The 22,591-nt window shown below is 40.8% G+C and overlaps 1 protein-coding gene across 1 annotated transcript; it reads left to right on the forward strand.

Moving 5' to 3' along the window:
• The first annotated feature begins 1,482 nt into the window (after positions 1 to 1,482).
• Positions 1,483 to 2,148, forward strand: LOC124616454 (secreted RxLR effector protein 161-like). Its single transcript, XM_047144763.1, has one exon. It carries the CDS (start codon positions 1,483 to 1,485, stop codon positions 2,146 to 2,148), a length of 666 nt encoding a protein of 221 aa, XP_047000719.1.
• The last annotated feature ends 20,443 nt before the right edge of the window (positions 2,149 to 22,591 follow it).

Here is a 22,591-nt window from a genome sequence, read left to right on the forward strand (position 1 = left end):
GAGCACAACTATAAAGCTGAATGTGAAATCAACTCTACAATGGACAGTGCTTGCACAATCTTTTTTGATTCTGGTCTTCCAAAAACACTTTGGGTAGAAGCTCTCAAGCATTAAGCATTAAGCAACTGTCCATGTAAGCCTGATTGTGATGAGCATGCTTTATGAGAAAGATTCAGGAAGAAACATCGTTAAAGCATGTGAGGAGATTTGTTGCTGAAAGCTTTATGCATACTCCCAAACAGTTAGTCTTGTCCCTTTAATCCCACAACCCAACCAACCAACCCAAACAGTTTCGATCCAGATCTCAAAGTAAATCAATTAAGATGGTAATGGTTGGTTACAGTGATTACAGTAACAAATATAGAATGTATGATTCTGTAACAAAGAAGATAACTGTTTTGTAAGATGTAGTTTTCAATGAAAATTCGTCAGGATATCCAACAGAACTCAGGCCCAACAACATTACATATGAGTAAAACTTCCTGATAGATGCAGAAGGAAATTAAATTCAACAGCCTGCTGAAAACGAAGAGGAATTTGTGCAGGACCAAGGCTCCTATTCTACTTAGAAGACTGCTCAGTCAGCAATGGATCTTAGAAACCATGATGACCTTGCCCTCCAGTTCATTTCCAAAACAAGGTGGCTTATGCAGCAGTCATTGATGAAACACAAACCATGAGGTAGGCCATGGGGTCTGGAGACTCTGAGAAGTGGCATGAAGCTATAGAAGATGAAATGTCTTCATTGACTCTAAATAAAACCAGGTATTTGACGGTCTACCTACAGATAACCAGGCTGTTGGTTGTAAGTAGGTTTACAAAATTAAAAGTAAACCAGATGGTAGCATAATGAGGTATAAGCTAGACTATGTGCAAAAGGGTTTTCTCAGAAACCTGGACTTTATTATGGAGAAAACTTTTCACTTGCTGTTCAGAATGGATCAATTCGCATTCTTTTGGCTTTGGCAGAAGCGTATGACATAGATTTGAAACAATTTGCCGGCCGCATTGGTCTAGAGGTTCTAGGCGTGCAGTCCGGAACCATGCGACTGCTACGGTCGCAGGTTCGAATCCTGCCTTGGGCATGGATGTGTGTGATGTCCTTAGGTTAGTTAGGTTTAAGTAGTTCTAAGTTCTAGGGGACTGATGACCACAGATGTTAAGTCCCATAGTGCTCAGAGCCATTTGAACCATTTTTTTGAAACAATCTGATGTGAAAACTGCTTTTCTCAATGCTGATTTTCAAGAAGATTTATTCATGAAACAGCTTGAGGATTTCATTAGTCAAAACGCAAATTTAGTCAGCAAATTAAACAGAAGACGTTATGAACTGAAGCAGTCTCCTAGATGTTGGAATCAAAAACTTGTTCAGTTTTTTAAGTATTTTGATTTCAAATAGCTACATGCAGAGAATTGTGTATTTTGTACTCAAGTTGATGGCCAAAGAGTGTTTTGGATATTTTTGTTGATGATGGACTAATCATGAGTAAATCAACAGCAACGACAAATAAAGTATTTGAAGAATTCAAAACTCATTTAGAGATTGTGGTTGACAATCCCAGGTACTTTGTAGGATTGGAAATCAAGCAAAATCATGAAAGTAAAAAACTATTTGTCTGCCAAAATGGCTACATTAGTGGCCTCTTAGAGACATTCAACATGAACAGTTGCAAGCCCTATGCAAAATCCACTGACTGCAGTTTAGAACTGTATTTAGGACAGTGCCCGGCGAATGAAGATAAGAAATCTATGGAAAATATTCCATTTCATGTGGCTGTAGGTGGATTGATGTTTGTTGCCACAGTGACAAGACCTGATATAATGTCTTTCTTCAGTCAAATAAGTCGGTTTCTTAACAACCCTGAACCTGAGCACTGGACTGCAGATAAACACATCCTAAAGTACCTTAAAGGTACAAGAGGAAAAGGTTTTAAATCCTGTGGTAATAAGCTTAAACTTCATTTTTATTCAAATCCTGATTTTACTGGAGATAACGATACTCGCCGTTCAACAACGAGCTATGTCAATGTACTGACCATTGGTCCAGTTATATGGATATCTCGCAGGCAAAAATGTGTTGCCATATCTATGACAGAAATAGGGTATATTGCAGGATCTGATACAGCTGCTGTGTGTTACTATCTTTGATGCATCTCACTGCTGCACAATCTTTTATTCCTCTGCATATATTTGCATTATTCTCTAGCAAATGTTCTGTGTATTCAGTTGTTAAGTGCCTTCTTTTTTCAATAAATAAAACTCATTCATCATATGCTGTTATAATTTAATTACAGCCTATCTAGTGGAAACACTAAAACCACCTTATAAATAATAGCTTTTACCTAGATTGTTACCTGTTGATGACAGTAACGTAGAAGTAGTTTGCCATTTTTCAAGCAAATGAATTTAATGGAGTGCTGTTATGTGGTTGAAGATGCATGGGGTGTTATTGCAAGGAAATGCAATGAAAAAAGGTTGGAACAGAACAGTAAAATAGGAGCATGAAAATTCAATGACCAAAATCGATGATTCTGTTTTGGAGGATAAAAAAGAGCTAAGACAAATATACAAATATGCCAGGAAATGAAAGATATGAAAGAGTGGCCCATTTGTGATATTTTGTAATTTGACATGACTGTCTTAAGGAGTGCGACTAAATGTAAGTTTTTTCAAATTTATTTCACTTCAGTACAGTAGTCAAGCCATGGTTGCAGTTAATTACAGAAAGTTTACATGAGAAATTTTGGCAAAGCTCAGTCAACATTATCAAATTCTACAAGTATAAAATAAGTCTGCTATTAATTATGAGAACGTGAAATATAAGTAACATCTAACCACAACATCTTTGTCATAGGAGACAATACTGTCAATTTATCATGTTAAATTAAATATCATTATGCAGCAATGGCAAAGAAGCAACATCATTGCAATTGCTCGCTGTGGAGCCTTTATCTATACAGAAAATGAACATCTTAACATCGTATATGATGTTCAAATACTTGCATAAAGAAAATTACATGATAATAATCTTGTCTTATTAATTTTTGCAGTCCTGATACATTCTGAACCAAACACAGCTCAAGTATGACGTGAAAATGTTAACTGCAAGTGCAATTAGCACTTGTTAGGTTCGTTACACAAATAGTTGGACAATGCCAGTCCTAATCCAACATATAAGACACTAAGATTTTAAGGTTCCATTTACATAAAGACTCCACAGCGACCAATTGCCATGATGTTGTTTCTTTGCCATTATTGCATAATTATATTTAATTTAACATGATAAATTCACACTATTGTTTCCCATTACCAAAGTGTTGCAGCTAGATGTTACTTGTATTTCAGGTTCTCGTAATTAATAGCAAACTATTTCAGACTTGTTTCATTTGATAATATTGCCTGAGCTTCACCGAAACTAGTCATGTAAACTTTCTGTAATTTACTGTGACTATGGCTTGACTACTGTACTGAAGTCAAATAAATTTGAAAAAAAAATCATTTGTGATAGTCATGATCAAGGTTTTCAGATCATGTCAGATTATGAAATTGATGAAAACATATTGCAAGCAATCAAACAGCAAGGAATGCAAGAAGATGAAACAGAAGAAAACGTAGATGCAGAAAATGATGCAGGACCATCGCATCAGAAGCACTGCAAGCCCTGGAACAGCTTTCACATAGTTCGAAAAAAAACTGGAATGTGATACTGTAAGCTACCTACAATTAAAATAAATTCATGATGTAGCAGGAATGAAGAGAAGCAACTGTTTGCATCATATGACAATTGCCAGATATTTAAAACAAAATTAAACTACAGTGATTGTGCAATGTGACTTTTGTTACGTATTTCATGATTAAGGTTGTAATATTTAAGTAATTTTAAGAAAATATCTAAATAAACATTGTTTTTTCTGATTTTAATTAGTTTAATTTGTTTTTGTTGTTTTGAATAAATACCTAACATTATGTGTTAATCTTAGAAATATAACCATATGATTATGTACCAGAAAAGATGAACATAAATGGGTGCCAAAGAGTAGGCTTCTACAGTTTATAATAAAAAAACAGCTTCTCTTCAGACATTCAATTATACAGATTTTCGATTATCCTGATGACTTGCAACAACAATTGATCCAGTTAATCGAGTCACTGAGTCACCTTCAAGCTATTTCTCTACCATTTCAGTACAAGCTCTTGGTTGGTTGGTTTGGGGAAGGAGACCAGACAGCGTGGTCATCGGTCTCATCGGATTAGGGAAGGATGGGGAAGGAAGTCGGCCGTGCCCTTTCAGAGGAACCATCCCGGCATTTGCCTGGAGTGATTTAGGGAAATCACAGAAAACCTAAATCAGGATGGCCGGACGCGGGATTGAACCGTCGTCCTTCCGAATGCGAGTCCAGTGTCTAACCACTGCGCCACCTCGCTCGGTGTACAAGCTCTGATTTCTGTTATTTTATTATGGTAATCGTTCCTCCCTATATATGTGAGCACCCGCAAAATATCTTCAAACTCTGAGGAGAAAATCTTTGATTAAAATTTTAGATGAAGATCCTGCCACAACGAAAACCGGCTTCGTTTTAACGATAGTCACTCCAATTTGCATATCATATATATGGCACTCTCTCCCCTATTTCACGATAATATAGAACGAGCTGCTCTTCTTTGAACTTCTTTAGTGTCCTCTGCCAATTATATGATGTGGATCCCACACCCTACAGAAATACTCCAGAAGAAGCAAGACAAGTGTATTGTAAGAACTCTCTTTAGTACACCTGTTGCATTTTCTAAGTGTTCTGTCAATAAATCGCAGTCTTTGGTTTGCTTTTCCCACAACATTATTTATGTGAACGTTACAATTTAAGCTATTTGTAATTATAATCCTTAAATATTTAGTTGAATGGGTTTACTCCTCAACTAAATTAGTAAACACAGCGTGTTAACAAAAGAATATATGTATTACAGAGTATTATGTTGCCAAAACTAACGAGCACTGAAGCACAGCTGAGCTATTAGAAGAATGTATACAATGTCTAGTTTGCATTCATTGCTGCTAGATGTCGGTTGTATTCTGTTTGCTTGGCTACCAACACATGTTGCAAAATGACTACTCCATAGCACAAATCATTTTGTATTCTCGAGTTTGCAAAGGTAATTCCATGATCAGAGTGCAGTAAAGTTTATGCTGAGGTAATAAACCGATCCTCCAAATGAATGGCCCATACACAGAAAGGATCAACAGTTTCTAGACACAGGATATGTACATAAAGGAAAGAGTCCTGGCCACTGTCATTTTTCCGATGAAAATTTTAGGAATTGCAAAGTGCAGAAAAAATTAATTTCAAATCAAACAGTGAAAAGTTGAGCAATTAAGGACAAAAAATGAAAAAGAGGAAAAATTAAAGCACTTAATTGTTTTCAAAAGCTCATGATTAAATTACTTTGTAAGTCTTTACTTACTTTGATGAAAGTTGTTGCTGAAAAAGATGAGATTTATTCCTCATTCTAAAAATATTTAAATTAAAACAGAAACGAAATAGCACAGCGATTATCCTGATGACCTAATCTGATACTTTGGCATGTCTCCCATCAGTAGGCACATAGCATAATTTCTAAATTCAAGGATAATTTCGTTTGCACCAGGAAATAGTTTTATACTTTCATTAGTCCATTTTCTTGCAATTACATAAACAAATCTAGTTGCTCTGGTATATTGAGTACAGTTCGAGCTTAAAATATTTAACACATTCTTCCCATTTCAATTACTTTGGGAAATTTGAAAACTGAGGGCACAAAATAAGAAATTGTGGATAATTGTGGTTCTTAATCAGTTTTAAAGGTATAAGGACAAAGCATGTAAACTGAGTACTGTCCCCAGAAAATAAGGACATCAGTAGTGGGACAAAGAAAGCGTCACCCCTTCTACATTGTTGTCACACGTATTCAAGATGGCGGATCCAAGATGGCGGCAATAAGTATGGCACTGACGTCATGGTGGGAAATTCAAATTTTTGCGGGAAAATGGGTCAACTAAACTTACTCCATCCACCCCCACCCCTGGAAATGGCGGGAAATTCACAAAATTTAGGGAAATTCAATTTTATTGGCAGGAATATCAAATTTTGTGTGTTCACCTTGCAGTTCTGACACCAACTAATGCAGTAGACAACACTAGCTTCAGAGGGCGCAGTTGGCCATCCCCCATGCCCTCTGCCCTTCCCTCCCCTCCCCTCCCCACCTCCATCAGGAACCTGATAGGAAATTCGCTGCCTGTGTTCAGCTGTTGGACTGGGAAGACCTCACAATGATAGGCTAACATAACATCCACAAGGCATTGTTTAAACAAACTGCTTAAGAATATCGTTCATTTATTTCTGAAATCGCAATACAGCTCGAAACTGATGCTGATGTTAAAACAATTTAGGCAATGTTAAACAATTGCAGTACTATTTTTTTATTCCGATGGCGAAAGGAACCACGTAATTACACTGTCATAAATCACGCTAAATATTCACTTCTCGCTTCCCACCAGTGTCGTGGTCGCTGTAAGTAGCCATGCACTGGGCACGCAGCACCGTCATGCAGTAGCTGCAGGGCTGCACTAAGCATTTCCTGTCTCCCTGGAAATACCTCAGCCTTCCCCCTACAACTAGGTATACTATCTTTCTTTCTGGCCCATAGATACTTCTTCTCAATTAATACAAACTGCGTCAGGAGTTATTAAATCTGGTGTTTAAGCAATACATGGAATATTGTTACATACATATTTTGAAAATGTCACATCAACTAAATGTACCACTGCACGCAGAGAGAGAGGTTTGCAGATGAAGCAAGAATATGTCAACAATTTGCAATGTAATTACACCTTTTATTCAGAAGAATATCTCCACACTCGAACACAGACTTTAAACAGATTGCGGCGGGTTTTGACACACTTGTGAAACCTCCCAGCGTTCCTCAGTGAGACATTTCGCTTGCTTTTGTGGGAAATTCCGTAGCCTTTCCTTGTCCTTGAGCACGAGCTGCTTCAGGAATTATTAAATACAATTGAATATGGCTGTAAATACGCTTTCAAGAAGATCGCTGCTCAGTAGTTTGGTTCAAGGTGTTTCATAAACAAATCGTTAAGCGATCTGTCGGGACGGAGTTCACAGTAGGAAAAATTAATTAAAACTACAGATCGACACTGCTTTGGAATATTTGAGCGGGTAAACAAATTAGATAAAGTGTTTGATACCTAAATACATTTGCAAATTTTGCTTTAAAACAATTTATTTCAAATACACTCACACACAGAACACTGCTCTACCTTTCCATGTGCACGTGGAATGGAAATACGTCCCTTAAAAATAAACGAATGCAAATACACTCGAAAATATATCACGCAGGAATATTGTTTATAAATTGAAAGTAACATAAATGAGCGGAAATACACTAAGTCAAAACTCTGAAGACGATACTACACCACGTAAAAATATTGTTAAATACGCTATCACGATAGTTTGCTGCATGAGGCATGGTCACAATGCAGGACCCTTGAAGCTGCGCTTCCGTCAAGTGAGTGAACCCGATACCGGAAGCAGGCTTCCCGGCGCATCGACGAGTGCGTCCAGCACAAAGAATGGATCAGTGGAACAAATTGGTTTTTACAGAGTGCTCCAGAAGCCACATGCAAAAGCGCACGAAATCCGTGACCAACAGATCAGCTTCAACTTGTCCTGCTTGCTCAGATCAGCATTCATCTGCAGGTGGGGAGGAATGCTACACTCCTGTTGGCTCCGGAAAATACTGTTCAGGACTTTTCATCAACCGCCCTTGCTGATTGGTTCGCCCCACATCAGTGTGTCAATATAAATCCAACCCCCTCCACACCCACCCTAATTCTGCCATCGTCAGTTCGCCTGTGTAGTTGCTCCTTAGTTGTGTGCATCAGTTTGTCTATAATTAAACGTTCAGTGACATCGAGTAGCATCAGCGTCAGTGGCAAACGACGTAGAGATGCTGTGGTATACGGGAAGGTGTCGTCGTTGAGTGACTGTAGGAGGATACAAGATGACTTGGACAGGATTTGTGATGGGTGTAAAGAATGGCAGCTAACTCTAAATATAGATAAATGTAAATTAATGCAGATGAATCGGAAAAAGAAACCCGTAATGTTTGAATACCCCATTAGTACCGTTGCGCTTAACACAGTCACATCGATTAAATATTTGGGCGTAACATTGCAGAGCGATATGAAGTGGGACAAGCATGTAATGGCAGTTGTGGGGAAGGCGGATAGTCGTCTTCGGTTTATTGGTAGAATTTTGGGAAGATGTGGTTCATCTGTAAAGGAGACCGCTTATAAAACACTAATACGACCTATTCTTGAGTACTGCTCGTGGGTTTGGGATCCCTATCAGGTCGGATTGAGGGAGGACATAGAAGCAATTCAGAGGCGGGCTGCTAGTTTTGTTACTGGTAGGTTCGATCGTCACGCGAGTGTTACGGAAATGCTTCAGGTACTCGGGTGGGAGACTCTGGAGGAAAGGAGGCGTTCTTTTCGTGAATCGCTAAGGAGGAAATTTAGAGAACCAGCATTTGAGGCTGACTGCAGTACAATTTTACTGCCGCCAACTTACATTTCGCGGAAAGACCACAAAGATAAGGTAAGAGAGATTAGGGCTTGTACAGAGGCATATAGGCAGTCATTTTTCCCTCGTTCTGTTTGGGAGTGGAACAGGGAGAGAAGATGCTAGTTGTGGTACAAGGTACCCTCCACCACGCACCGTATGGTGGATTGCGGTGTATGTATGTAGATGTAGATGTAGAGTTGTAGAAGAAGAATACGAACTACCACTTAAGTATAATTGGTTTTTGTGAGTATGGTGTAGAATTCGGGAAACATTTAGTGTGTTAAAAAAATTCTCGTCGGTAATTCAGTTTCTTTGCGTTGTTTTACAGCGTAACTCCAGGATTTTATCCCAGATTGCGAGGACAGATGGGAGGCTGGAACACAACAAATTCTCCCTCTCGAGGTCCAACCTTCTGTGGAAAGCTTACAGCTAGAACTTGCCACGTGAGTATTTAAAAAATTTTCATGATAGCAGTATTATTTTGTTTTTGTAATTTGTTTTTGTATCGTTGGTTTGTTTCTAATTTCATGCTTGTTCTTGCTATAGCTCATATGCCGCAAATGTAACTTGGGTTGCAGACAATGGTGGAGGCTGAAAAAATACACCAGCCACATGCTGTGGGGCCGCCTCCAGCAGCGAACACTCAGCGCTAACAGTCGCATAGGTACAGAAAAAAGAAATATCTATGAAGTAGTAGCTAAGTAATTAAAAAAACTGTTTCGTCTTGTTACAGTAACAATTCTAGACCGATTAAACTTCACAGACAGGCAGCTGGAAACTATTCACCAACTGCAGCAATCTCCAGCACCAAGTCAGACATCACAGCAGCTCTGTAAATGGAAAGAGGAATTCTAATTGTTTGTTTGTGGAGATTTTTCTTCTTCTCTATCAAATCTGTATACATATATTTTTGTTATAGTAAGCGGGATTGATTGGAGACACCATATCGATTCTGATAAGGATGAGAAACGCGAATGGGTAAAGGAAAGCTGCAATGACAGGGTAATCTGGCACGTTTAGAGGAGGATGACTGTCCTGAAGGGGTGGTACACATGCCTTACAATGTTGCTGAAATGCCCACACTGTGGACCCAAAGCATAATTACTCACTCTACTTATATAACAATGCAATCGTCTGCATTCTTACTTTCCTTACACTAGCAGCATGCAATGCCTGGAACTTGGTACTTAATTTTTTTTCGTTATTCTCTCTCTATTCTACAGCAGCCACATCTCCACAGCTGCAGCACACCATGCTGCAGGTACCAGTGGTGGCTAAACCTTCCTCACCAAAGCAGGGCCTACAGCAGTAACAGCAGTATCGGGAGCTGTCAATACAGCCAGGCTGTTCTCACTGCCCTGACCCAGTAGCGCCACCTCGTCCTCCTTCTCAGTCTCGTCAGAATCATCGCTGGCAACAAAAGGTACGTGTGCCTCACGGCATATCCTTGTGCACCTCGCTGACTCCATCATCAACAGGATGGACCTCATCAGCCCCTAGTTTCCCCTAGTATTACTATTATTAGCAATGGAGATTATCCTGTGGCTAGTGGCAGTTCTGTCTCCCATCCCTTTTCGTGAAGGACATCAGATCAGTGACACCATACCACAGTTAGAATACTCGGTGATTTCGGACGCCTTTGAGGAGCGAATCTCATTCAGAAGCGTCGAGACTCCAGCAGGAGGGCAATGTGTTCCTGTTGGGATTCTAACAGTGTGCTCTCATGTCATGGAAACAGAGCTCCTCAAAGTAGTAAATGATCTGTGGTATCCCACCATTAATTTTGTTGTGGTGCTGTGCATCGGGTTGTCACATCCCCCAAAGTTGCCTCTGGTACTGAAGAGAATAGTCTTCATTACCTTTGGGGGGATAATGGCGTGATAACGCGGAGCACATCAATCGCCGAGTGCTTTCGTGAATCCACCTTGAGAGCTATACTGGCCCGATTATCCGAGATGGAAATTAGAGGGTCAGCTAAAGCACTCAGCCGAATATTACACCTGGACATCCACATACGTGTCTATAATCCGGTAAATGGAGGGTCCAGCTATATCAAGCATGCATTTATGTCGAAAATAAAACCGATCGGGCTAGTTTTGCATGGTCAGTCCTGGCTTGCAAGAGAAATTACAATTACAGAGATCATCCTGAGTGTCCTGGTACATACTGTGTAGGTGATAATTTTCGGGTGTATTATAGCTTTGATGGTATCAAGTTCCCCATCAAGATCCAGGACATATTTAAATTTGAGGGTCAGAATACCGAAATATTGGTTTATGTATATGGCCTGGAGAAATGCAAGTCAGATGAGCAGAACAAGCGTATAGTCGTTGGCCCCCTCCATTTTTCAAAATCAGTTGGTGTGCATAAGATGCATGGCAACATGCTGCTCTTCTCTGAAGGTGATTGTCAGCATTACGTATGGATTAAAGACATGTCCTATCTCCTTTCCGCCTAACTGAGTAAGCGCAATGGAAAACGGCTTATTTGCTTTAGGTGCCTCAGTGCCTTTTACTCAGACAAGTTATTACCAAAGCATATAGTAGATTGTGCTTCCAAGGCCCTGGTGCATGTTATTATGTGTACTGAGGAAGACAAATTCATAAAGTTTTAATATGCTCACCATCAGGAGCGAAGTCTGTTCGTAGCGTATGCTGACTTTGAATACCTCCTCACTCCTGTGACACATTGCGAAGGTGACCTTACAGTCTCACATACCACCTTTACAGAAAAATACGTACCATATGTGGCAGCGTACCAAATTGATTTGTTCTGTGATTCGAGTCTTAGACCGCTACTAATCTTATGTCAAGGATAATCCGGCCATTTGAGCTGCTCACTGAGCTTGTAAAACTTTCATGGGAGGTTGATAAGTTTTACAGCGACAACGTTCCCATGACCAAATCGAAGAAGAATGAAGATTTGTACAGTAACGCCGTTGGCTGTCATATTTGTAGGCTGCTGTTTGTTAGAAAAGCAGAAACTCCTTGTAGGGATCACTGTCATCTTACAGGAAGTTCAATGGCGCAGCTCATAATACGTGCAACTTTAAGTACCAACTACCAAGGGACATACCCGTTTTCTTCCATGCTTTAAGTGGGTATGACGTTCAATTTCTTGTTGAGCACTCGGCTGATTTCGGCATGGAGAAAGATCGGTCTTTGTGCTGCCTGAGATGGCTGAGAAATATATTTCACTCTACAAACGAATGACGCCGAGAATTGCGCTCTGCTTCACGCTGACACGCTACGTTTTATGCAGGCACCACATCTCGGGAGGATATGCGTATCACTCAAGCTGCATTTCTGGAGGAGGAAAAGTTTCAGCTTGTGATTTGGAAATGGGTTTTCTCATACGAGTATGTGGATAGTATGGCAAAACACAATAAAACCACGCTACGGGACATAACTGCAGTCTCCAGCAACTGTACAGGCGATGTCATAATTGATACAAAGTATGAGCATGTCTGTCTACAAGGAATTCAGCGCCTCCACTTTAGCAGAGTATGCATGGCTTTACATAGACACAGCTGTGCACATAATTTTCGAGAAATTATGGAGTCTATGCATGACCATATGTTCTCTGGAACCCATCTTTTATTACGTAGCACCTGGGTTGTCTTGGGAAGCAACGCTCAAGAAAACGAAATGCAGCATAGAATTATTGATCAACGCTGACATGCTTCTCTTCTTTGTGTGAGAGATCCGTGGCAGACTTTGCCAATGTGCCCATAGGCATGCTAAGACAAATAACCCACAGATGTGTGACAGGTTCAATGTATCACATGACTCGAATTATATTGTGTACTTCGACCTAAACAACTTATGCGGTCACTCCATGCAACAATCGCTACCAGTTGGTGATTTTCGATTGGTGCCCGGAGATGAATACAAGGGATTAGGTGGAAAAATCAATGGGAGGTATGGCCGTTGATTCTGATATAGGGTGTGTGGTGGAGGTAGAACTCACCCTATTAGTTTGTATGCTGTGCAAGCCAATCTGCTGCTGTGTCCAGAGCAACTAGTTCTGCGAGAAGGCTCCACTCCAAAAACTGATGACAATGCTGGGGACTGATTGGAGATACATTTATCTTTCTTGTAATCTCCAGAAGTTTCTCAGCTTGGAGATAGAGCTGGTTAGAATCACCTGGACTATCTCCTTCAAGTAGTCCCCCCTAGTTGAATACGAGACAGAGAGCATCAGCGACTTGTAACATTGAGAAAGGTTTTCATATACTAATAATTTAATTTTCTGCAAAACGATAGTTAATTTGAGGGAACAGTATGGTATTTTAATTGGAAGCGAATGAGATGGGCGTTATGGCGTAAGAAAATGCATCGCCAGGCCGAATCCTAAGCAGGTCGCCACATTCAATAAGAAATTTGTTGCTGTGGAGATAGTGAAGACTGCCGCGGAGTTCACAAAACCTATTTGTGTGGGGATGTACATACTAGACCTATTCAAACACCACATGCACTGCTTACATTAAGAGTTTGCGATTCCTCATACATGGCCGATAATCCTTAGGGTACTGTTCCACAGAGCAAGAAGGTTATCGGCCTTATGAAAAATGAAGTGAATGGATTGTCGATTGTGAAGTTGGTGGGTCTGCGATCAAAAATGTATGCATATCGCACATTGGAAGGTGGCACCTAGAGATGGGCTAAGGGTGTGTGTTGTATTGCATCAACAGAGAGCTCTCGCTATCGAAGACTATTTGCAGTGCCAGTGCAGTGGTGTTCGTGATGCTGCACTGCAGCCACTACATATGGTACAGCAAACTAGTATTCGATCGAGAGGACATCAGGTGTACACTTTGCTGCAGTCTAAAATCGGGCTGCCGCCTCATAACGATAAAAGGGTTATTTGTGATAATTGGACTGAAGCTCCTCTCCCCCACTCACACTACTCACTTGTAGCGAGAGAAAGAGTGGGGTACTCTGATTGAGTGTGAGGGAGAGAATGAGTGAATGTGTGTGTGTGTGTGTGTGTGTGTGTGTGTGTGTGTGTGTGTGTGCAGAGTATACTACTCTGACACATTTATCTCCTAGTGTAAGTAATTTTGTGTGTGTGTCTCATGTAAATATTTATTTATATGTACTTTGTACGCAAGTATATGCACACAATGTGTGGGAGAAAGCATAAAACAAGTAAAAGAAATGTATATTTATGTATGTGTGTGTGTATATATATGCACACCATGTGTGTGAAAAAAGTTTAAAAAAGTTTTAAAAATCTAAACAAAAGCATAAACAAAAAAGTATTTGTTTATTTATTTATTCATAAACCTTTTATATATACATGCCATGTGAATCATGTAAATAGAACAGTTTTTAGTTTCACCTGCCAGTAGCTGTCCAAGACTCATTAGTTTCTAAATGTTCACAGTCCATCAGAATTACTCTTCAGCCTATGATATTGGGACTGTGGAATTTAGCTGTGGTAGTAAAAAAAGTATCTGTTATTAGTTTTTAGCATAGATTTATATATCTGGAAAAACTTAAAGAATTTTATTCAGTGCTACTCTTAAAAAATTTGTAATAAAAATTCGGAACCTGTGATACTGTTCTAGCATGTAAGTTAAAAGTACCCCGTGCATTGAAATACCAGAGTCAAACTGTATCTCAAGAACTGAACTGTATCTCAAAAATTGAATTGTATCTGTGTGAACAGAATAAACAAAAAACTACCGTTACCATACATCTTTGTTGTTGTTATCTCCAAACAGCCTATCCCCTATTGTATTGGGTATATATAAAAGATGTGGATAATACAAATGACATTAGCTTTTCTGAAGATGAGTGCTATTAAGGAAGTGAAGTTTAAGATGATCGATAACGTAATATATAGAATGGTTGGATGGAAGCCTACCATACAGCACAAGCTGACTTATGGGAACAGAAGGTATGTGACCATGTACACTTACAAAGACATGTAGTAAATATGTCTGAAATTATATCACAAGTGCTTGAAGAAAACCACAGACATAGTATCTGGACAACACTGTATACTGTCAAAGTGGGAAATGGGTGAATAGAAATCATACACATCTTGTGAGGTAAAAATTAAGTTATTTCTCATCCAAGTAGTTTTATATTTTCAGAAACAGACACAACAACACTATTTTTACACATTTTCTTCTTGAGTCGATGGAGAGCAGAACACCTGTAGAATTCCAGGTCTTCAACAGCAGCAAACTTGAAGATTCGATGCATCCATGCGATCTTCTCCTTCACCTTCACATAGATGATGGTATCCGTGTGGTCGAACAATCGTAGCGAGATCGTCATATCTTTATAGGATTCACCAGGATCATACAAGTGAATTCTATGGTAGAAATGTGTTAACCCCTCTCCACTCTTTTAGCACACTTTAAATCCTTGAAAGAATGGTGATGCATTGTTTGTTGAATGTCTCTATTAGTCTGGCACCTTATGTGTATGAACTAGTTCAACATCTTTAAATATGAGCTGTCTACTCTCACCATCATAGAAACCCTGAACGTCTGCATGATATTCACACCTTGAGATATGAGTATGGTGCAGCACTTGTTCATATATATCGCTTTTTGCACAACAATGGTGAATGGACAGAAGTTAATCACATGGATATGTATAACTACAGCATATGTTGCAGTATGTTCTGGGAAAACTGCTAAAGATTCAAATTCAATTTGTACTTCTATTGTTCCAGATTTAATTATCTTGTTCAGTTTTGAGCAGTCTCTTACGATGATCGATGATAGCTCCTTAAATATCCATTGACTGAGTAGACATCCTCCTCCTTCTTTAGCATTTTCATTGTAAGATGCATGAAAACCTGCATACATGTCATATGCTAAACCATATACATTTTCTTTCTACTGCAAGAGTAAATTGTCATATGGGTAAAATTCTTAACTCAGGTAGACTCTGGCATTAATTAACTTGCAGTTGTCAAATACAATGGAATCATTTGTTATATTCCCTTTCCTATCAGTCTAAAATGCAAGTACAATGAATCTAGGCATCTCTAGCTGAGAACAGGTTTTAATAACCCATGTTTGTCTGCTTCCAGTAAGTAGCACTAGGTACTCGAAAACCTCCCAAGAGCGGAATTTTAATGATAGGTATGTACCAGAATTCAAAACTTTTACAAGCTTCAAATCTCTCCTTGTCTGATACACTGATGTGAGCCATTTTCCATATTATCTTGCTGATTGTGATCATATTCTCCTCTTGAGCTCCTTGAATGTATGAGTTATTGTCCGTGCACTCCGTACCAGAATTAGCTCCTGTTTAGCGCTCATAATAATCTGTCTCATGTCCTCAAAGTACCTCATAAGAATTTATAGTGGTATGCATGCAGTAAATCGCTTATACTCTGCAACTATTCTATCCTCTGGATCGCCGACATTGCGTGTATGGTCGACCTCAGATCCACTGAGATCACAGCGTATCTCTTGGAACAGGAATGTTAAGGCATTATGTGTAAGCTTGGATCCCACTGTATCATTGCCGTTGGTTTTCTTGAATGATCCCTCCAAATATACGAAACTCTTGCATGGAAGCGTCAGCTCGTCTTTGTGCTGGGCGACAACCCTAATTTCATCATTCTTATTAAATGAGGTTGAAGCATAAGGTTTATGCAAGATGTATTCCTGACATATAATTCACTCATCCTACTCTACTGGACTGGTTATGCTGAGCGTGGACGTCATTGCGAGGTTTCAAGCTAACTGATTTAAGAAACTCGTAGTTCCCACATGTTATCACTTTGCGGTTCGGTAGCGAAGTGGCATACTGAGGATTGCGTGCTCTGAATTAATGTTGTACACCCATCCTGCCATACATGTAATCATACGATGATGTCCTCAGTGCAAAAGTCAATAATTTGATTATTCTGTTCCACAATAAGCAACTCCAAATAGTCCAGTGTCTGAAGTGTCACTGGAAGGTATATTACGTTGGTTGGAGTCTCAGCAATCTTATATCCAGTTGCAACTGAGGGAAAAATTCCTAAATAGTATGAACCAGACTGTCGTTGAGACAGAAATTTGTTACACTCGACTTAGATTGTGCTGACATGCATTATGTCTACAGTCTGATCCGACTTGTAAAATTTACGAGGAACCCTCTTCAAAACCTGTCCTTTTGTGAAACCCAGTAGACGGCCTACTGAACCTTTCAGGTTAAAGTCAATCGTTGCATACACTGTCCTTATTTCAGACTTAAGCGTATTGATGTTTGCTCATAGCTCAATACTTTTACCTGTTTTATGACTTCGTTTAAATCATCGGTATTGTATACACCAAGTTCTGTTTCGCAATATCTTTTTCATCATTATTATCCAGATGCTGTATGTTCGTAGCTTCGGCAATATCTGGGAATGCTATTGTACATATCCAGTCCAATCAATGCAATACTCCATTCATAAACGCTCAAATCAATTGATGGGAACTCATTTGCAAATAATACAGATGGTCATTCTTTTAAAATCAAAGTATACGATATTGCATCTGAAGATCAACTGATGAAGGAATGTTTAAAGCTCCTTCTTATATAGTGTGCTTTTTCTTCTTTGTAAACGTCAAGAGAAACATAATGCATAGATGTCTGCAGAGGTGTGTATTAAAGTCCTGACAGCGCCGAAAACTGTAGAACTCACGTCTTCTGCGAGTGAAGTATCGCTGTAATTCTTCTGGCACTTGCAGATCAGCACATGAGTCCAAATAGTGGACGATATTTGTATCTTTCATAAAATATGACACCCAGTGGGTGCTGGGACATCCAACAACATCTAAATTCACAATACCACATTCACCAGTTTTCCAAATAATTCTTCGGTAATGTATCCGGCGTCAAAATACCATGGAATCTTGGAATGTTGAATTATTTTTAACAAACTTAGGTATATAAATATTTGTGAGTGCCCGATTTAGTAGGACTGCTAATGGTTTTTTTTTTATTTATTAATAGACCAAGCCCTTTCTGGTACAGTTTCAAGTATAGTCCTTTCCCGATGGCTGCGGCTTCCATCAAGCAGTTATGTCTTCTCGTTTCTTCTAACTGCACTTGGGAGTTTTACTCGTTCTTGACTGTTGGAGCAATAGTTGCAGTACCACCAGCGAGACATCCCACCGCCAAGAGAGAAAAGAGGGCTGCGATGAGGAATGGAAGAAAACTACCAGACGTCTTGGGTACTGGTGGAACTAGAGGTGCTTTAATCAGTCCTCTTCTTCTTCCCTCTCCCTTCTGCTTCAGAACGTTTTTAGCTACATACATCGCTGTCAGGATACAGAACTTCCAACACCTTTGCTTCCTACTCTTCTCAAAAAATGGTTCAAATGGTTCTGAGCGCTATGGGACTTAACTTCTGAGATCATCAGTTCCCTAGAACTTAGAACTACTTAAACCTAACTAACCTAAGAACAACACACACATCCATGCCCAAGGCAGGATTCGAACCTCCGACCGTAGCGGTCGCGCGGTTCCAGAATGTAGCGCCTAGAACCGCTCGGCCACACAGGCTGGCACTACTCTTCTCCTTCTTTAGTGCAAACGTGCACAATTCATAAATCGCTTGAAATTCATCATTCCTAAACCCTATTAATTTTTCCACTAGCGCTCTATTTCCTCGATGTCTTATGACTCTCTCTATGAGAAATACATCTGGTTCTGATGTAACTATAAATATCTCCATTGGCCAGTTTAGTAGGTATGATTTCTCAAATGCTGTCTTGTGTTTTGAGATATGTACCAAGTCACCATCATTTTCGTGTGGATTTTATTTTTGCTGAGGGCTGCCTGAGAGTGACAGTAACCGGCTTAAATGTCTCTCTTGGTGTTTTCTGATAATCCGTATGTCCTAAACTAAGCAACTGTAATTTCTCTCCGATGGCCTTCCGCACCTGAATAACTTTTCATTTCATTGACATCTTGATGTATACTAATCAGGCATCTCTGCGGTATGAGGCTTTATATATCTTCTCTTCTTCCCCTTATTATGTAACTGTTTCCCTTCCCAATAAAAACGACCTCTCCATCTCTTATCCCCTCCATAACCTCAAGCTTTTCAGTTAAGTTGGTTACTTTCTTACCAACGTCATTAACTATTTCATTTAATGCATTGATCATTCCCTGAAGTTACTTTTCACACGCACACACACACACAGATATATATATATATATATATATATATATATATATATATATATATATATATATATATATATATATATATAAAACCATGAAAAATAACATCATTCAGTTTGACAAAGAGTGGTGGGAAGGTGTCTTAAGCAATTGTCTGCTGCTGCACGATTATATACACATCATTGAAAATAATGATATTAATAAGTATGATACTTGGCTGTTTTGAACCTGGCTGTTGTTCAGCAACCATATACTAGTTTCAACATAGGATTAAACAGCCAACAGATTGGCCCTATAATGATAGAGCTCTGGAATAAAATATATACACATTATTTATTTCAATATCGTACATCAGATATAGTATATATAAAAAAATTGTCAGTCTCTTTCTTGATCTTCTTTGCACCTGTGCAATATTTCCCAAATTAAGCTGTTTGGTATGTAATAAAGCCTAGGTGTATCTCCTTCAAGCCAATGGGTACCTCACAATATTCTGGTTTTTCACATGTACATTTAAATTCTTTCTCTTTTGGCTTTGTGTTGATGCAGAAATAAAGGTACTGTTCCGTACTCTACGTAGAAAGCGTACAACACCATTGCATGTGGAATCTATGCTTGGCAACCATCAACACAGTCTCTTTGATGCAAGGTGTAGCACAGTATTGGCATCATATAAGTTCATAACTGAGGCATGCCATAGATAAACATACTTGTCATCCGATTTCACACATAGTGCAGTCATCATACGCTGTTGTAATAGATAGTGTCACAGCAGTAAGGCGAATTTCTAGGTGGGTACCTGTTGGATAATACTCTGTGGTTATCTGCTGGTTGATGAAGCGCTCTGCATGATGTACACTCCTGGAAATGGAAAAAAGAACACATTGACACCGGTGTGTCAGACCCACCATACTTGCTCTGGACACTGCGAGAGGGCTGTACAAGCAATGGTCACACGCACGGCACAGCGGACACACCAGGAACCGCGGTGTTGGCCGTCGAATGGCGCTAGCTGCGCAGCATTTGTGCACCGCCGCCGTCAGTGTCAGCCAGTTTGCCGTGGCATACGGAGCTCCATCGCAGTCTTTAACACTGGTAGCATGCCGCGACAGCGCGGACGTGAACCGTATGTGCAGTTGACGGACTTTGAGCGAGGGCGTATAGTGGGCATACTGGAGGCCGGGTGGACGTACCGCCGAATTGCTCAACACGTGGGGCGTGAGGTCTCCACAGTACATCGATGTTGTCGCCAGTGGTCGGCGGAAGGTGCACGTGCCCGTCGACCTGGGACCGGACCGCAGCGACGCATGGATGCACGCCAAGACCGTAGGATCCTACGCAGTGCTGTAGGGGACCGCACCGCCACTTCCCAGCAAATTAGGGACACTGTTGCTCCTGGGGTATCGGCGAGGATCATTCGCAACCGTCTCCATGAAGCTGGGCTACGGTCCCGCACACCGTTAGGCCGTCTTCCGCTCACGCCCAAACATCGTGCAGCCCGCCTCCAGTGGTGTCGCGACAGGCGTGAATGGAGGGACGAATGGAGACGTGTCGTCTTCAGCGATGAGAGTCGCTTCTGCCTTGGTGCCAATGATGGTCGTATGCGTGTTTGGCGCCATGCAGGTGAGCGCCACAATCAGGACTGCATACGACCGAGGCACACAGGGCCAACACCCGGCATCATGGTGTGGGGAGCGATCTCCTACACTGGCCGTACACCACTGGTGATCGTCGAGGGGACACTGAATAGTGCACGGTACATCCAAACCGTCATCGAACCCATCGTTCTACCATTCCTAGACCGGCAAGGGAACTTGCTGTTCCGACAGGACAATGCACGTCCGCATGTATCCCGTGCCACCCAACGTGCTCTAGAAGGTGTAAGTCAAGTACCCTGGCCAGCAAGATCTCCGGATCTGTCCCCCATTGAGCATGTTTGGGACTGGATGAAGCGTCGTCTCACGTGGTCTGCACGTCCAGCACGAACGCTGGTCCAACTGAGGCGCCAGGTGGAAATGGCATGGCAAGCCGTTCCACAGGACTACATCCAGCATCTCTACGATCGTCTCCATGGGAGAATAGCAGCCTGCATTGTTGCGAAAGGTGGATATACACTGTACTAGTGCCGACATTGTGCATGCTCTGTTGCCTGTGTCTATGTGCCTGTGGTTCTGTCAGTGTGATCATGTGATGTATCTGACCCCAGGAATGTGTCAATAAAGTTTCCCCTTCCTGGGACAATGAATTGACGGTGTTCTTATTTCAATTTCCAGGAGTGTATTTCATCACAGCCGAACTAAGAAATAGGCACTTGAACAGCCTTCAATGCATTTTCAATTACTATCTTCACATGCAAGCCCCAGTAATGATATGCCTCTATACCCACATTTACGTGTTTCATTCAGCTAGGAGTTAAATTGCATGTGGAACTGAAAAACATGGGCACACTTGGTACCTTCGTATCCACAGCCTCTGCACTGTGTCACTATACTACCACAGGTATGCTCTGCTGGGACAGGACATGTGTCAGTGACGAGTACTGTCCTCCATCTTGTTGTTTAGGACCACCAGCGGCATTCGAGGCATTGGGAACAGACCAAACATCCTCATCACACAAATCAATGATTGGGACAGACAATAACAATTCCTTGTTCTGTTCCAGCATGTGGGCAATGTGTGCCACGGGATCACACATGGTCGCTACATGTTGAAGGCTACATCTGAACAAGGAGGAGGAAGTATCACATACACACCAAGAAAACAAACAACCAAAAATAATGCTAACTACAGACAAAGATGTTATACAGGGCTGTGCTGTATCTCGACTGCTGCTGCTAACGCTTCATGGTTCTTCCTCTGCTGGTTTTGGCCGACTGAGTGAGACTGAGGCTGTGGAGTTACTGAGCCCGCCCTATACTTCCTCTGATGTCACCAGATACTGCAGTCCTATTGGCTGAAGCCAATCATGTGATCAGATTCAGTGTTCCTATTGGTCCCTGTCTTTTTTTTCTGGGCCTCCATCTTGGATTCCATCACAGGTGGGAAGGGAGGGGGGAGGGGAGGAGGGGAGGGCCAACAGCATCCTCTGGTGATAATGATGTGAACTAGGCCAGTTGGTATCCAAACCTCAAGGTGAACCCTTATGGTTCATTGTGAACAGGGTGAAGTGGATGTGAGGTGTTAGCAATTTCGAAAAAGATAAACAGTTCCAGCGGAAACATCTATCTGCATGAGTTCTGAAATGCATCTTGACCCATTCCCATCGCATTGGCATTATTTATATGCTCATCTATTATCTTTTCTTTCCACTCATTGTGGAGTAGGCTATGGATACAGTCCTCAGTTGTGTGCCTGCATGCAGTACACTTACTAAATTCATCCCTGCTTATCACCAGAATTTCCACAATTGTGCACATGGATACTTCCACCAGAGTGGATGAATGTCTTGCCTCTTGTGCTTCGGAAGACTGACTGGACTTTTATCAAATGATCTACAGCCCCAGCACACGTATTTATCAGCCTGAGTTGCAAACTGTAGCTTAGCCCCATTCTGCTGCATCTTCATTATTTGATGAAGCATATTCACCTTCTTCGTACATTTACCAAATATCATTGCTTTCCAAGCATCGTGAAGGTGGCTATGGACACAGTCCTCTGCTGCATGATTACAGCCAATATACCTTCTCCAGCACAAGCATTTCATCCATTGAACACACAGTACACAGAAAACATTTATGTCCATTCTTTCAGAAATCTCAGCACAGAGTTCTTTTCCCACCAATTTCGAGATGGGGAGGGGAGGGGGAGAGAAGTGGTGGGGGAGGGACAACAGTGTCCTCTGGTGGT

The sequence above is a fragment of the Schistocerca americana genome, chromosome 5, assembly GCF_021461395.2.
Source record: "Schistocerca americana isolate TAMUIC-IGC-003095 chromosome 5, iqSchAmer2.1, whole genome shotgun sequence".
In the NCBI taxonomy this organism is placed as follows: domain Eukaryota; kingdom Metazoa; phylum Arthropoda; class Insecta; order Orthoptera; family Acrididae; genus Schistocerca; species Schistocerca americana.

Excerpts from the sequence above, each read along its gene's own strand:
- LOC124616454 (XM_047144763.1), top strand. The coding sequence starts at position 1,483 with ATGAGTAAATCAACAGCAACGACAAATAAAGTATTTGAAGAATTCAAA.